Consider the following 16756-nt stretch of genomic DNA (forward strand, 5'->3'; position numbering starts at 1 on the left):
TAGTTCCAATGGGTAGAGTTGAGAAATAGACAGGAGTTGGATGTGCCTTTGTAAGCAATATAAAAGACATTACTGTCCACAAAGATGAGTATGTTGTAGAGCAGATGCATGTCAGGAGTGGAGCTGCTGAACTTGCAAAGAAGTTTTGACTTGTTGATAGATCCTTGACGTAAGTCTCCATATTTACCTTCCCAGAGGAAGCTGCTGCATGGAGCTGAGTCAGGGACAAGTTATACCATGCTGGTGAGTCAGTGAATATAAGAGGAACCACTATGGCTATGGCTTGTGGGTTTCCTCAGAATTTCAAGTAGCAAACTGTCTTTGAGAACCAAAACAGACAACACAATGAAGTCTTCCAGTCAATGGGCAACACCAGAGAATGTAACATCAAGGCCACTTTAATAACGAACTGCTGAGTTTGGGTGGTCACCAAGGAAACAGGAACACAAATGTCTCAAAGTATAACCATATCACAGCTGCTCAGCTGTGCTTCCAGTATGGATATTGAAAGTCCTACCAAAAGAAGCCTCACAAAATGTACAAGTCCAACAATTTTCAGGAAGTATTTTGCAATACTCATCTGTCTTCACTTGGTTGTCTACAACTCCGCTACTATTGAAGACAAGGAATGAAAAAGCAAGCACAAGTCAGTGTACTGATTAAGTGAATTAAAATAGCTTGTAAAAATACAGGAAACTGGTGCAGTTTAACAGATCCTGCACTTTGTGACACAGTTGCCATTATTTCTATAACACAGCTGTAAACGGGTGTGTTTTCTTCTCCTAGACCTTCAGACATGTCCATCCAGTACAAAGGATGATGAACCTCGGAACCCACCTATATTTCATTAATATCCCAGATGAAATTGATGGGGAGGGCCTTAATTTTCTCCATAAGAACTTGATCAAACCTTTCACTCTGTGCCACTGTCATGGTGTTTTTCCAGTCTCCAATTGTGCCTGAGGAGAGAGTCAGCAAAGGGAAGTGAGAAGCAGAGCGTGCATCTCTCTGAAGCCTGCTGCAAACAGTGACTGCTAGTCTTGGGAAGCAATTCCTGGCTCACTCAGCTTCTCCCTGGCACTGGCCTGCCAAGTGAGGCTCTGTGTGTTCTTCTGAGGACATGCTTCCAAATCTAGCTGCTCAGAATAAAACACAGCACAGACTTATGATGGCACTTCATATAGTTACTCAGCTCATTGTTTCTGGTGTTCTACTGGTTGCTTTCAAATCGAGGAGGAAATTAACTAAAAGCAACAGGTTGTTTTTCTCTCAATATACTTCTACCTTTAATTCCTGGAGGTCTCCTCCTACCCTGAGCATTAGGATGCCTAGCAAAGCCCAGAAGCTCAGGAATGCCATGCAGCTGGTCAAGAAGGTTAATGCTCACACATTTAAGATGCCTCTTGCTTGGAAAGTAAGAAGCAGGAAACAAAGGGATTCTCTTGCCCCTGACTTGGTGCAACTCTAGAGTCCTTTCCTGTGCCTGATAGGGCTTTTCACAACTCACATTACATTTCTCTTTAGGCAAATACAATGAAATCACTGATGCCATAACAATAAAAATGCTCTTACAGATTGAATTTGCCACTAACTTGAGCTCTGCCTCTGAAAACGGAGCGTTCCAGCCAAGATCAGAAAGCCTGGGTTTGTCTCACACCAAGGAGTGTGGCACTAAATAGGTGATGCAGGAGACTGCTTCCACTTTACCTTTCCGGAGAAAACTGCCCTTGTGTTTATCTACGACATCATCTGGCAGGTTCTCATAGTTTGCCCTGGGATCTTTCTTCATGTTCTCAAACGAAGCCTGTGTCACAACACTGTCCAATTCCTCTTCGCTCAGCTTCCTGCCTAGGAACTTGCAGATCTTCAGCACAGCACTTCTGAGATCCTGCAATAATGTTACTTTGAGGAGTCTTGAAGATGGAAAGAACTATCTGCATACAGTAAAGGAATGCAGGATAATAAAGGTCATATAATTGGGTGCAAAACTGACTGCTTCAGCTTGAGCATGGTCTCGCCTGCACTAGTTGGTGGCAGCAGCGTACCCTTGGAGATGCTCTCCCCATGCCGCACACTCCGTCGGCATCTCCTGGCACACACCCCAGCAGTCACCTCTGGAATTGTGCCTGGCACTATGGAGGCCCTTGGCACACAGGGTGTTTTGTCAGTCGTGCTGTCCTAGCAAGGAACTCCCCCTGAGCAACCCCAGACTCTAAAGCTGAGGGACCAGTGCCATGGCTGGGGCGCTCCAGGGCTTGCCCCCATGGACAAGGGAGAAGTCACACATAGGGGTGAGCAGCCACCAAGCAGGAAACTTCTGGTCAGCATTGTGAGAGCTCTTCAAGTACTTGAAAGCCTGCTTCTTCAGCACTTCTTTCCTTCAGTGGAACTGTCATTACAAGTACAACATTCCTCTTGAAGGTACTGGCAAAAGTCTTGCTCTGTGTTGTTTCAGAAAGGATCACACAGGGTCACAGCGTGTCAGGGGTTGGAAGGGACCCAGAGAGGGATCATTGAGTCCAATCCCCCTGACAGAGCAGGACCTAGCTCAGGTCACACAGGAATGCATCCAGACAGGCCTTGAAAGTCTCCAGAGAAGGAGAAAAATACTTCAGAGTGTAGATAAAGCAATTGCTCTGTCTTTGTACCTGTAAGTAGCATTCTTTTTGGTTGGGGAAGTGTGAAGGTCATATCTGCCTGTAGGAAAGCATCCTGGTAGAGGATATAGAAATCAACCGATGAAAAGTTGCCCTCTCTTTTCTTTGCACATTAGTTTAGTTGTAATTGGCATTTTAAAGGCAAGTGGCCTCTGCCAGTTAGCTACATTCCCAACAAATGGGATGCATAAGGGAAATGCCTGCAAAATGGGACAAAGAAGTGTTCTTCCCCTTCTCCTCCAAACAACTTCTTTCAGCGCACACTTACTGCCATGCCTTAGGAGTCACCTGTTGCAAGAGCAGCTGGATGGGGACTCGTAAACTATCGTGGCTGTAGAGTGTGTAAAGTTGTGAAGTTGGTGTTGTGAAGCCCCTGATCTACCTGTCCGAATTTACGTCTGACATCTGTCTCTCGGGGATTTCTACTGAAAACACGCCCGTTTGGGAGCTTGGTTTTCAGCTTTCTCTGACTTGGTTTCTTTCATCATGTAAGAAAGCATTTCAGAGAACCACAGAATGTTAGGGGCTGGAAGGGACCTCCAAAGATCATCCAGTCCAACCCTCCTGCCAGATCAGGACCCTTTCATTTTTTCACAGTCCAGTTTTCATTTTCATGGTTTTAATCCCACTTCTCCTTCATCATCCTCCTTTCTTCACCACCTCCCTATCTTCCTCTTTTCATCTCCATCCTTTTCCTCTCATCTCCCTCCTTTCAGCATCACCTCCCCTTTTCCACCGTATCTCCTCCTTTCTCACCTCGCTCTGCATTTGCCCTTTTTACTCCCAAAGCACCTGGGTTCTGTTGCAGTCTCCTCCCACCCCAGGTGTGACCAATTTGCCCTCCCTGCCCACTCCCTTTTCAGTCTCTGTTCTGTTGCAGTCTCCTCCCACCCCAGGTGTGACCAATTTGCCCTCCCTGCCCACTCCCTTTTCAGTCTGGGTTCTGTTGCTGTCTCCTCCCACCCCAGGTGTGACCAATTTGCCCTCCCTGCCCACTCCCCTTTATAAGTGGCCCCAGGAAAGGCAAGCCCCAAGCTTGCCCACTTGGGCAGAAGGATCCTCCTCGGATCATCACCGGTGAGTCCCCCGTGGTGCTGCACTGGGTGAATGGTGGAGGGGATTCAAAGGCCGGGGGGCCTGGTTGGCCCCCCGGCTAGGTAGGGCTAGGTCTGACCATTGCTCTGACGTTGCTCTGATGTTGCTCTGACATTGCTCACTGGTGCTGGGAAGGCTTCCTCAGGCTGAGTTTCTCTGTGTGGAGTTGCTTCTTCCAGCTCACTGAGGATGGCCTGGAGCCCTCGGCTGAACTGGAAGCTCAGGGGTAAGTGGTGTTGTGCTGTTCTGGAGGGCTTTTGCAAATGAAACCATTCTAACATCAAGCCCAACCTGCAGCCCTGCAGTGTATCACTGGGTGCATGGTGGAGGGGAGCTCAAGGCAGGGGAGCCTGGTGAGCCCCCCAGTTAGGTAGGCCAGAGAGTTGATTGTTGCTCTAGTATCACCCACAGGTACTGGTTAGATCTTCTTGCTTAAGCTGAGCTCCTCTGTGTTTAGCTGCTTCTTTCTGCTTGCTCACAATTAGCTAAAGTACTTGGCTGAACTGGAAACTCAAGGGCAAGTAGTATTGTGTTGAGATGGAATTGCTTTGGGTGGACAGAACAGCCCTGGTCTGCCTAGCCAGTGGCTATTTATTGAGGAGTTCCACATGGTACAGTTCTACTTTCCCACAGCCTACCCCTGTTAAGCTGATTGCTTTCTCTTTATTTCACAGGATATTAGGGGTTGGAAGGGACCCAAGGAGATTGAATCCAACACCCTGGCAGAGCAGGACAATGCTATCTAACACAGATCACAGAGGAACACATCCAGACAAGCCTTGAAAGTCTCCAGAGAAGGAAACCCCACAACCTCTCTGGGGAGCCTGTTCCAGTGCCCTGTGATCCTTACAGCAAAGAAGTTCTCCCTTGTACTCAGATGGAACCTCCTGTGCTGCAGGGGTTTTGAGAATGGCAGTGAAGATACTTTCTGTTCTGTTGAAATGTGTTTTACCTAATAATTGTCTGGTAATTGATCAGACTTTGGAGCAATAAGACAAATAACTTTGTCCTCTCAGAAGTCTTGGTTTGAATCTACTCTGTAAGAGATTAAGCACTTTCCAATACAAAGTGCAATTACACAGAGCTGTCTTAAATGTACTTGAGATAGAAAAAGAATATCTTGAATACTGTGATACTAATTCACCTCACCTTTTTCATCTCTTCATAGGTCAGAAAGAGTATATTGAAATCCTCTGCATGACTGTACCAGCCTGAAACGTGATCAATCCAAGAACTGCCAAGAACTTAGCATGGGAAATTATTAAAACAAAGCAAACAAAAAAGATAAATACTATTAGCAGCCAGAAGTGAAGCCATGAAATTAGCAGTTAGTTTGGTCTTTAAAAGAGCTTCTTTTAAGGAGTGTTTGGGATTCTCACAGTCTTTGTGATAAATCTTTGAGTTAATGTGGCAAATCCCCTTTTGCATATAGGAGTCTGAACTAGTCCTGGTAGAAGCAGTAAGCTACTTCTCTAGCTTGGCTGTACAGTGCCCATTCTTACAGGTTCAGTGCAGAAAGATTTAAGAGATTTTCAGTCAGAATGGTTATGTTCTGGACCAGCATCCCCTTCAGACAAAATAAGCAGCTTGTATTATGCTGGGGACCTATGGCCATGGTACTTCTCTGGCACAGCTTTCATCAGAAAGTGATGTCCAGCTCAGGCAACCTCTGCAGCCTTGAATTCGAGTGACAGTTGAGGACCCTGGTAGTTTCTGTTTATTGAGATAGTTATTCTCAATTTAATCCAAGGCCATGGAACAGGGTTTGGGCTCCTTAGTGAAAGAAATATCCTACCTTTGCCAGATAAAAACCTCTCCATAAAAAGGTTGAAATCTGCTATTTCCTCCACTGTCTTCATGTACTTGGAGAAGTGATAGTAAGAAACCATAACATCCTTAGGGTTCCTGGTAACATAAATTATCTGCAAAACAATAAGAAGATGAATCTCAGAGATATTAAGGGGCTTCACTGTACTGCATTTTTCCATACATGTCCCACTGAAAGTATACAGAAGCAGTCTGAAGATGACACAGACATTAGGTGAATTCTGGATAAGGCAATGCTGTCAATCTGTTTGTGATGGCATTTCTGGTGTTAGTCTTTCAGTGAAGGATCCTGTCCTTGAATTGCTGTTCTGAATGGCTACAATGATGGCTTTTGGTTCCTGCATAGTGCAAAATGATCTTATCTTTAACACAACCAAACCCATTATTTCCAAGGTATATGAAATTAGAATTCCTTTATATGCTCCAGGAAAACACAAAGACATCTGACTTGATACCAGTGAAAAAGTAATTGTGTGGTTTGACCTAAGTGACATACCCAAGCAGAAGTGGAAAAGATCCCTCCCCCAGGCAATAGTTTTCTTAAGTGACAACAAACTCCATGTCCTCTGGCATGTGTGCTCTGTGTGATTTTTAGGCAAATTTTCATTCCCTGTTGGAATCACTTGTTTCAGATCTTCTGATCTGAAAAAAAGTACATGAGCTTTCTCTACCAAACTTCACTGGTGCTGTGAAGAAAATGGTGAGCACGTTGCAGTTTCCCTTTGCCCTTTTGTCTCTAGAAGAAGGGAGGAGCAGCTCTTGGGGTTTGCCTCTGCAGCCACAGCTCAGGCTTGGGAAGCTCTGCATCAGGAACAAGGACAGAGCCATTGGGGCCACCACAAGAAAGACTATCAGAAGTACAAGATCCTTTGCCAGGGAGCACAGTAACACAGATTGCTCCAAAGAGACTAAGGCAATCCTCTTTGTGCTGTTAGAAGTATGCACCCCATATACACCTTCAGGCTTCACATATGTCCATGTCCTGTCCGTGATGGTTAGTGTAGCAGGCTGGTTACATCTATCCCTAAGGAAATATTTTCCATGGGAGCTAAACCCTGAGCTAAGGCACAGATCATGATGGAAAGTCCTATTCAGAAACTCCCAGCAAGAAGGAACAGTTCTCATGTTCCACCTCCACCAACTACAGCCTCCTCCTACTCAGTGTGTGGGACAGTTTTTCAGACTTCTGCTGGGAGCTATCATTTCCAAAAGGGGAAAATCAATAAAAGATTTTGACCCTGGCAGGTCCCCCTGAGTCACACCACTCCTTCCTCTAACTGTTCTGAGCCTGAGAGCTTTGGCAAAAGGAAACAGAGGAAATGGGCTATAGAAGTCTTAGAATCAACCAGGTTGGAAGAGACTTCCAAGATCATCCAATCCAACCTATCACCCAGCCCTATCCAGTCAACTAAACCATGGCACTAAGTGCCTCATCCAGGTTTTCTTGAACACCTCCGTGTGACTCCACCACCTCCCTGGGCAGCCCATTCCCATGGTAAGATTTGATTTAAGGAAATTGTAAAGCATACAATCACTTACAGATGCCCTTTTGTTTCTCAGATCTCTCGGGACTAAGTAGTAAGGCAGGTGGGTGGCAAAAACACGAGGCAAAGGAAGCTTTGTCAAATCCGTGGTGGGTGGCTTGTATTCCAGCCATGGGATTCTCTCCATAGTCTCTATTTTTTCGGTTCCATTACGGTGGCCTTCATGAATTATTAAGCTCAAAATGTTCTGAGTCCACACAGTTCCTGAGAATCACAGAATCACAGGTTTGTATAGGCTGGAAAAGACCTTTAAGATCTTTGAGGGCAACCATTGCCTAATCTACCACTAAACCATGTCCCTCAGCACCACATCTACATGTCTTTAAAATCCCTCCAGGGATGGGGACTCCACTGCTTCCCTGGGCAACTTTTTTATTTGAACCTTGCTTGATTTTATTTGTCTTTAATTATAGAAAACATATTGTCATAAACAAGGCCTCTGCACAGCTGTAATGAGTTCCACATTGTGAATACAAGTACAGCCTCACATACTGAAGAAAGCAAACATTGCCCTGGTGACTGCTGAGTGTATAAGGCAAGCATGTTTTGGCTTTATCTCTGCAGAAAAGCCATGGCCAGCGACTAAACCTTCAGGCCTTTCAAGCACTCTACTCAGCTTGCACACCATCTATGCCTGTCCTCACCCTCTCATGGCAACATGAATTAGTGTATCTCTGTGGGCCATTCATCTGAAAATACCTCATACTGAGTAAATCTGGAAAAAGCCTTTTCTTCCACCACTCCTGCAAGGAGTTATGAGGTATAACAAAACAATCAGATGACAACACCGTGTTTCTAAAGCACAACTGAACCCCAGAGAACAAATGTTATCTTCTGGGAGGAGGCTGTCTAAAGTTCCTTGTGAATGGTGAACTCCTGGATTACAGCTCCTGGCCAGGGCAGTCTCAAAAAGGCAGGGCTCTGGAAGTGGCTGACGGTGGCGTCAGTATGTTTGTGTGCCAGCTAGTAATAGAGGAAGGCAAATCCTCAGTGATTATCTCACTTGGGCAAGGAGCAGAACTGATTCACTGCAGGCCCTCTGGCTTTCTCAGCACTGTGCTAGCACTGATTCCTTCCACCTTTTATACTACAGGCCAGTAAAGATGGACACTTGAGAGGATTCACATCAGTACAGAAGGGCACTGAGTAATGCCTGTAGGTTACTCTGAGTGTGCACAGAGAAAAGAAGGCATCTGGAACTGAAACCTAGTTGCCAGTATCCCACTCAGGAAGGTAACTCCTGGTTCTGGAGATGAGACTGCATGCACATCGTAGATTTAAAGTTACTGGGCTAGAAAAAGAGATAGCTGTAGGATTCAGAGGGGCAACACACAGTGATTTCTCAGCTATGCTGCCTTGCTCCATAAGCAACCCAGACAGTTTTTCTGCACAGTGGCAGAGATTCACAGAAGGTTGGGAAGGTATTTAAGGCTGAGGATTGTGGGGCAGGGTAAAGGTGTGAACGAGTGATGACATTGTGTTCAATTTATAACTCAAAATCATCTTCCAAGTCCTTCCTGCCCCGGGTTAGCCCACCACTTTGCAACACAAAGCTCCTGCTTCCAAAGGTGTGCTCATCTCAGTGCCACAAAACCTTTACCCTTTAAATACTTTCCCATCCTGCCTCTCTACCTTTCTTGGACAGCTCACCCTGGTGCTGCTAGACAAAGAGTTACTGTCAGCTGGGCTCTCTGTCCCTTCCACAGCCTACCTTCACCATAACCACACTTGATGTTCCCTCCTACTCCTTCTGGGTTTTGTCAAGAATGTCTTTCTGCCTCAAATATTTCATTGAATACCTGAGGGAATAATGAACCCCAGTAAGATGTTCAGTGACCCTAGGGAAAAGGACATATGGTAATAAATCAGCAGCTTTAGTATCCAAAGGCTGCATCTCTTAGGCTGCTGAAGACAGCCAAAGGACAATGACAGAGGCTTCTCAAGAGCACGAACAGAAGAGGATATCAGAGGCACAGATTGGTAACAGAGATATCAAGAAATTTGTCATAAATCAAGTCATTAATTACTAGTAACTAAAGAAATGCAGTCTTCAAAAATGGCCAGACCAGTTTTAGAGCATAAAGTGAACTTGGGCATGACAAGGCTTCAGATTTCATTTAAGCTGCCAGTGAAGATAGGTGGTCAGCCAGCTGCATTTGTTTCAGAAGTAGGAATGAAGCACTCATCACACTAATGTCCTGTAGTGCTCCTTAGGTACTATTCAGTATCTTTTTATCCTTGAAAGGAGGATCACTGACTCACATTTACCCTGATCTCCAGCTTGGTTGCTTTTAGGATGCCATAACCCCCAGATCACCCTCCAAGTGATCCCACAAATCATTCCAGATATCCTGCAATCATCTCCAGCACTCACACCCCCAGCCCTGCTGAAACCCTGTCTGTGTTTTGTGAGGCACAGGAGATCAGTTGTGTGTAGCTTCCTCCATGTACACCTGTAAGACCAAGTCCAAGAATGAGGTAGGATGGTTTGGTCAGACAAGAGCTGGAACCTTGCATCTGGCTATTCAGGTCATGGTTATGCAGGGTAGTACCTAATGCTGCACTGCACCTACTTTGAGACAAGTCTAAAACAGGTCTAAAATGAAAGCTGAAACCCCTCAATACTTCTGCAGTTCAGTGGCTGCATAAAGACAGATTTCCACCCCCACACCTCTAGAAACAAGTCCAGTCTTACCTGATTTGGGGTAAGTAGCTATAAATATGTCACTGTCATTGATTTCAAAATCCTCCAAAGAAGATATGTACTCGGGTGTAGTCTCTACACCAAAATAAAACCCTTTGTATTTGAACAGATAGTCTTTTGATGGCTCCATTGTTGGCCTGTTGTCCTTAGAGGTGAATAGCCTGGAATAAGAAAATACAATGCTGTATCGTTCTGGTTGGTTCTCATCTCAGAGAGACAAACAAACACACAGAGAAAGAACCAAATGAGTGATTCCAAGGGACAGCCAGCTGCTGTCAAAATGCATTTCAGCAAAATTCTGAAAACAAGGCACTGAAATGCAGCTGGGAACCCTTTATGGGAACCTGACTTTTCACAGGAACCTGACTCAGGATGTGTTTCTAATAAAAAAAAGAAACCCAAAACCAAAACCCACACAACCCCCCCAGAAAAAAAGTATAGCAAGAGCCTTTACTCATACACAAGTCTATGTTGTGAGCGTGTAAAAACCCATTTAACTGAATACAACCTGGGTAAAAATCACGTGTCAAGATTCCTCTAAGATCTGAGGGACTGCATAGTTTTCTCTGGGCTGTCAGCAGCTCTTGATCAAAGCTAATTTAACCACCAAGCACTCACCCTGAATTTTGTGGCTGAAACTGTGCTGAGATTGTCTTAATACAGTTTCTACTCTCTTCTACTTATTCTCTGTCTCCTTACTAATGTTTGTCCCATACATAATAAGCATCATTCCTGCTAACTGGGATGAGTAATCATGACCATGTATTATTTTCTGCAACACACCTACTGGTTTCAAGAGAAAAAAGATGTTGATCATCACTGTTGTGGTCACTAGGGAAGAGCAAAGGTCTGTGGGGCTACAGGAAGAGTAAGAAAGAGACTGAAGAGAGAGACTCTGACTTGTGGGGCTGAGCCCAAGCCAAGTGGAGCATCCAAGTTTGACAGCTGTGATCTGTGTCGCTTCTGCTGAACAATACAGCCATGGATATCAGATATCTTAACATGGTGGTGTCTCCCTCCTTGCTCTGTTCATTAATGCCATTAAAGAATGCAGAAATCTCAGCAGATATTGCAAAATCAAGTTCACTCCCAGACTTGGATTTCACAAGCATTGTCTTGGGTTAAAATGGATTTGGAAAAAGAGAATGTCCTGTCTGTAATTTTGCCTAGGTTTTTGTTCCCTGTATTCCCCTTGGACTGTGACCTCTTGAGCTGTTGCATTTGCCAGTACTTCACTGCTAGGGTACCACAGTTCCTTTAATGTCAGGATGCCACCATCCCTTCCCTGTCAGGATGTCATGGGTACCTGTGTCTGTCTAATCAGCCAAGGATCTGAATTCACCACAACAGGCAGCCCTTGGGAGCAAGGCTGATGATTCTATATGCTACTGTTATCTTCTCTCCAGTTAGTTCTTCCCTTCTCATTTGTCTTCCCAGCCCCCAAACTCCCTGTGCCAGACACTTGCTCTCCACCCACCCCTGCGCAGCCCTTCTGAACGTCCACCCAGTGCATATGTTAGGACATTGCCCTTGGACCTGTGCAGCCCAGGACATGCCCTCAGAAAGCACCTGGGGATATCTGGCGACAAGGCTGCTCAGGCTGGCTGACAGGACAGGGGATGGGGCAAAATGAGGGAAAAATGGTACTGATACAGGAGAAAGAGCAAGAAGGAGAAAGTTCTTCACTGAGAGAGTCATTGGACACTGGAATGGGCTGCCCGGGGAGGTGGTGGAGTTGCCATCCCTGGAGCTGTTCAAGGCAGGATTGGACGTGGCACTTGGTGCCATGGTCTAGCCTTGAGCTCTGTGGTAAAGGGTTGGACTTGATGATCTGTGAGGTCTCTTCCAACCTTGGTGATACTGTGATACTGTGAAGTCTGTGGGAAACAGAAAGGTGACACATGCAGTGCGCAGGATAGAGAAACCCTTTTGGTCTTGTTCTGTCAGCACCTCGAGTTTTGATATCACTTTGAGACAATGGTTACTGCACTGCTTGTTCCTTACTGGCATATGACTGTACTGTGAAAAAACATGTCATGGTGTGAATGCCCTGCCCTCTTTGCTTGAAAGCCTATTCATGTGCCAGCAGGAAAAACCAGCGTTCAGCTCTGCCTGCACCAGCCAGCTACACATCTCAGAAACACACCTCCAAAACCTGTCTCCAAATGCAGACACAAAGGTGACCAGCAGGGTAATGTCCTAAATCCACAGCGACCATGCACTTGTACTCTGCTTACTAAATGTGATGGTTTGGGGGTTACCCCACCCCCCCACACTTTTGAATTTGCCCCAGCTAACTCAGACGGACCCTGGGAATATAGATGAAGCAATTTATTTACAGCTAGCAGAATTTACAAGCAGCTATTTACAATATATACAGTTATATACAATTATATACAGAAATATACAAAGGATAAACAATACAGAAGCACAACTCCCCTCCTAGAAACCTGAGTCCCCAGGAGGGGCTCTCAAACCACCCCAACACCTCCCCCCGGCCCTCTCAACCTTACCCCAGTTCTCAGGAAGAAGAGAGGTGCGGCCAAGAGGTTAGGGAGCAAGGTTAGTAGGAGCAGGGTTAATGAGATGTGACCAGGTCTAAGGCAAAAGCAAGAGTGAGAGACAAAATGGAGAAAAAAAAAGTCTTTCTTCTTCCCAGAGCTCTCAGCGAGACTGTGAGAGAAGTTGACATCAATTGTTTTCATTTCACTGCCCCTTATCTAGTTCTGTTACCAAAACATTCCAGCTTGCTTCAAACTAGCACACTTAATTATCTCGCATCTGCTAATCCAGTTTCTTTGTAGACCACCAGAGCAAAGCCTCTGTGAGACCCCACTTGGCACATCTGCCCTGAGCCAGCCCTGCTTTGAACAGCTGCGAGGCATGGATCAGCTCCAGCCCTTAGCCGCCCGCGACTCGTTCTGGCAGGATGTAGCAAAATCATCTATAAAGAAGGTCAATGTGCAATTATTATTCTTTTCACTGAGAGCATAATTTCACTCACAGATCTACTGTTTCCATAAGCTTAGGCACACTCACCTGCTCAGCTCTCCGTTCAGTGCTGCAGAGATAAGTCTTGCCACTTCCCCAGTGCGGTGAATGGGAGCAGATCTGAATGGGTGAGCCCTGACGGTTGCTTTTTAACCGAGGTGTGAACCCGTGGACATTGTGCTGATTGGCTTGCTTTCAGTATTTGCTTATCTTTAACGCAGAGGTTAAGAGGCCTCATATGATTCATAAAAAAAAGAAAAGAGTGAAAGCAGTTCAGAAAGATTTTTAGAATTACTGAGATGCTCATTTTGATTCCTGTGCATCCTTTTTCTTGGCTTTGTTTTTTTTTACAACAGCATTACTAAAGGAGACTGGAGGGGAGTAGTGAATAAAATGTTTTGCTTTTTGTCAGGTTTTGATTTTTTTTCCTCTCATTTTTTTACTCAACTTCTGCCCAAATTTCTTTTATCTTCAAGCAGTAGTCCCACTGAGTCCAGTACTCTGATGATCAGACTCACCCATCCTAACCTCAGCCATGAGCCTGGAAGGAACTGTTTGGATTAATTACAGATATGTGTTTATTTTATTTTTTTTTTCTAAGAGGTGCAATAACTGCAATAAAATAATGCCTGAGACATTTCTCACTGAAACCTGCACTCCAACACCACCACAAAGAAGAGCATTTTGTTCCCTACTTCTGAGTTGTGGTTTATTTAGGCTTGATTTTTAACTTGGATCAGTTCCACAGGTAGTCCCCAAACTTGCATAACTGGTCAGTCAGCTTGGTCAGCATGATCTAGAAAGAGGAGTAGAGCTGTGGGCTTTTTTCACCACAGAGGAAACCTTTATGGTGAAAGATTAAGCCTGTTCTGCTTTGCTTTCTGCTCTGATCAGGCACATCTGCAGTATTTTGTAACTGCAGTTCATATTCCAAGTGTTCAATAGTGATAATGAGAGACAACAGCTATTCTGACCACAGAAACATCCAGGTTGGAAAAGCCCCTGAGCTTGTGCTTCACCAGATGTCCCAGCCCCCGGCACATCACTCTGGAGAATCCAAAGAGTAACACCTAGGGTCCTACACTAGATGAGTGAGCTAGGGCAAGAAGTGATATTTTTAAGTGACTAGAAAGAGTGTTTAAAGTGGTTTGGCCTTTGGACAGGTAGTGAGTGTGGACAGCATGTGAATCCTAAGGATATTGCATAAATCAGCATCCTAAAGGGAGGGTTTGTCCCTGCTTGCTGGTAACACTGATTTAGGCTCTATCTGCAGTTCAGCAAACACAGGTTTCACATGTGTTATCTTTTCCAGCACGAACAGTCCAGTCCAATATTAATAATTAACCCTGGGATTCAAATACCTAACATACATTGTAGTTGTAGTTGCACTAAGTTCAGAGGGAGACAGGGAAAGGAAATGTGTGGCTTACTGGGTAATTGCATAAACCAAATATCCTCTTGGCACTTAAAGTTTGTCTCTGTTTCCTCTGGTACTTTGCACCAATGCATTTCTGTATTTACTGACCACAGTTCCTTCAAAAGAGTTTGCTAAATTCTGAGTGAAGACTCTGAGAACATTGTGCCTATGGGAGCAGCCAACATCTGGGAAACAGCTTTGTAAAAACTCCTATCATAATAATCAGATCCTATCAAAATAATCAGATCTACTAGGGTAAGAGGAAAGTGAAAGGAATGCTAAAAATTACAAGAACAAAATGTTGTGAAATAAGTCTGGCCTTAAAATGTGATCAAAACAGTGATAGGACAGTAAGGTCACCTCTGAATTAGGCTTAAAACTCTCAGACCAAGTCTAGCCGCTCTCCTTCCTCTCCTAAAGCCAAATGGTAAAGCAAGCACACAGCAAACAGATGAGGTGCTGGTGCATGAAATAAACCTCTTCCACAGATTCTCAGCCTTTATTTCCATGCCTTCCCTTCTTCAGAAAATACTAACCACAAAACATCCCGAGCCAGCATAGTCTCTTGAAGAAAACACTTCTGCATCTTTTTCTTCAGGTGCAATGAGTACATCATGAACGCGTCTCTTAACAACTATCTTTGCTTTCAGATTGTCTAAGTCAAAGTGCGTGGTTAAAGGTAAAAAAAAAGTAATAAAGTCTTAGAATTCATCTATTCAGCTGAAAAGCATTGTATTTTGGCACACTGTGATTGCACTGGCAGTCAGCCACAGCCTCACCCAGCGTCTCGCAAGTGTTACATCACTGGCCTCAAGGGCAAGAGGGACAAAGAACTCAGCTTTCCCTCCAGTCCCTCTGCGAGCTTTTTATCCTCCCATGTGATTTTACTAGAGGTTGTGTATGGTTAGATGAAAGACATGTGACAGTCTAGCTAGGTCTCTCTGTGACTCCATACAGGCAAAAGAAAGGATAAGAATCATAGATTCATAGAATCAGTCAGGGTTGGAGGGGACCACAAGGATTATCTGGTCCCAACCCCCCTGCCATGGACAGGGACACCCTACCCTACATCAGGCTGGCCACAGCCTCATCCAGCCTGGCCTTGAACACCTCCAGGGACAAGGCCTCAAGCACCTCCCTGGGAATCCCATTCCAGGCTCTCACCACTTTCATGCTCAACAACTTCCTCCTCATGTCCAGTCTGAATCTCTCCACCTCCAGCTTTGCTCCATTCCCCCCAGTCCTGTCACTCCCTGATAGCCTAAAGAGTCCCTCACCAGCTTTTTAGTAGGCCCCCTTCAGATACTGTAAGGCCACAAGAAGGTCCTCTCACAGCCTCCTCTTCTCCAGACTGCACAGCCCCAACTCTTTCAGTCTGTCCTCATAGCATAGGTGCTGCAGCCCTCTGAGCATCCTCGTGGCCCTTCTCTGGACACACTTTTGCTTATTCATTATATCATACATTAGACATCATAACAGTAACAAGGCCCAAAGGACTGATCATCAATCTCTGTTTCTGCTGTAATTCAATCAAGAAGTTAGTGAATGAGGCTGCTCATGCACATCTGATGAAGAAGAATGAGTATAGACCCTGAGAGTAAGGCACCAGGTATGCTCTGGGGTTTGGTTACTCATAAAAGAAACTCCAAAGTGGATGATCTGTTAGTCATCTGAAACTGTGACCTTCCAATTTTTATTCTTCTAAGTAACTGTCACAACTATAAAAGAGGTGAGAGGAACAAATTCCAAGGTGTCCATCAATGTAGGGCTCATGGTATGTATCAGCTGCTGTAAATGTCTTCTCTGGATCTGCAAGAACATGATCTCAGTAGCTGGCACTTCTCCCATGACTTCGTAAGCCAATAGCCTTTGCCTGTCCAAGTCACACTTGTTCAGAAGGAAGAAGGAAGTTTGCCTGCACTGCCCAAGTTTATTCATGTGTGTTCACAGACACTCCTTCACTGCTGTCTTCAGTTTGCAGCTGAGAATGAGCAGCCTGGATCCCCACCAAGCTCTGGGGCTTACTTTCCATTCCTTAACTGTACTCCTCCTGCTGCCCTGCTGCCTGGCAAGAGGAAAGCATATCAAAGTCCTTGGAATTTCAGAAACACACCATCAGTTTCTTCACCCAAGCTGTTAACCAAATAGTCAAGGTCTTGCAAATAGATCCAAACAGGATCTTTCTGTTTCTCTGAGGTAGCTATTTGCAAAGATTAAAAAGCTGAGTTTCTGTGAGCTCAGTGGAATCTGACAACAGGAGGCAAACATCCCTTAAGCAGTGACTTCAGTCAGCGTGGAGCCCAAAAACATTCACTGCCTCTCTCAGGGCAAGCTTTTGGTAGCACTTCAGGCTAAGTCCTGGGTCTCATTAGAATTATTGTTGTGTTTTGGTACCTCATGGCTTTCTTTCCAGTGGTTCCACTTAAAGTGTGAAAGTTGCCCTTACTACCCTGCTCCAGATGCAACTCCCAGGAAAGGCTGTTGTCTGTTACACTATGATTACCTTGGTTGGATGGACCTT

At 45.0% G+C, this 16756-nt stretch overlaps 1 protein-coding gene and 1 long non-coding RNA gene across 3 annotated transcripts; one reads left to right on the forward strand and one right to left on the reverse strand.

Moving 5' to 3' along the window:
- Positions 1 to 382: 382 nt before the first annotated feature.
- On the reverse strand, positions 383 to 12922 carry LOC135189631 (amine sulfotransferase-like). 2 transcript variants are annotated; one of them, XM_064170204.1, is made up of 7 exons: positions 12867 to 12922; positions 9819 to 9988; positions 7119 to 7327; positions 5548 to 5674; positions 4902 to 4996; positions 1708 to 1888; positions 383 to 959 (listed from the first exon to the last, which is right to left on the reverse strand). In XM_064170204.1, exons 2-7 carry the CDS (start codon positions 9955 to 9957, stop codon positions 838 to 840), a joined length of 873 nt encoding a protein of 290 aa, XP_064026274.1. In that variant the 5' UTR covers positions 9958 to 9988; positions 12867 to 12922; the 3' UTR covers positions 383 to 837. The 2 variants fall into 2 exon arrangements, with proteins under 2 accessions (XP_064026274.1, XP_064026273.1); XM_064170203.1 differs by lacking the exon at positions 12867 to 12922 and adding an exon at positions 12341 to 12430.
- Positions 3702 to 7022, forward strand: LOC135189632 (uncharacterized). Its single transcript, XR_010308178.1, has 2 exons — positions 3702 to 3734; positions 4921 to 7022. It is a non-coding gene; the product is annotated as an uncharacterized LOC135189632 (long non-coding RNA).
- Positions 12923 to 16756: the final 3834 nt, after the last annotated feature.

Source organism: Pogoniulus pusillus, chromosome 33 (assembly GCF_015220805.1).
Source record: "Pogoniulus pusillus isolate bPogPus1 chromosome 33, bPogPus1.pri, whole genome shotgun sequence".
In the NCBI taxonomy this organism is placed as follows: Eukaryota; Metazoa; Chordata; class Aves; order Piciformes; family Lybiidae; genus Pogoniulus; species Pogoniulus pusillus.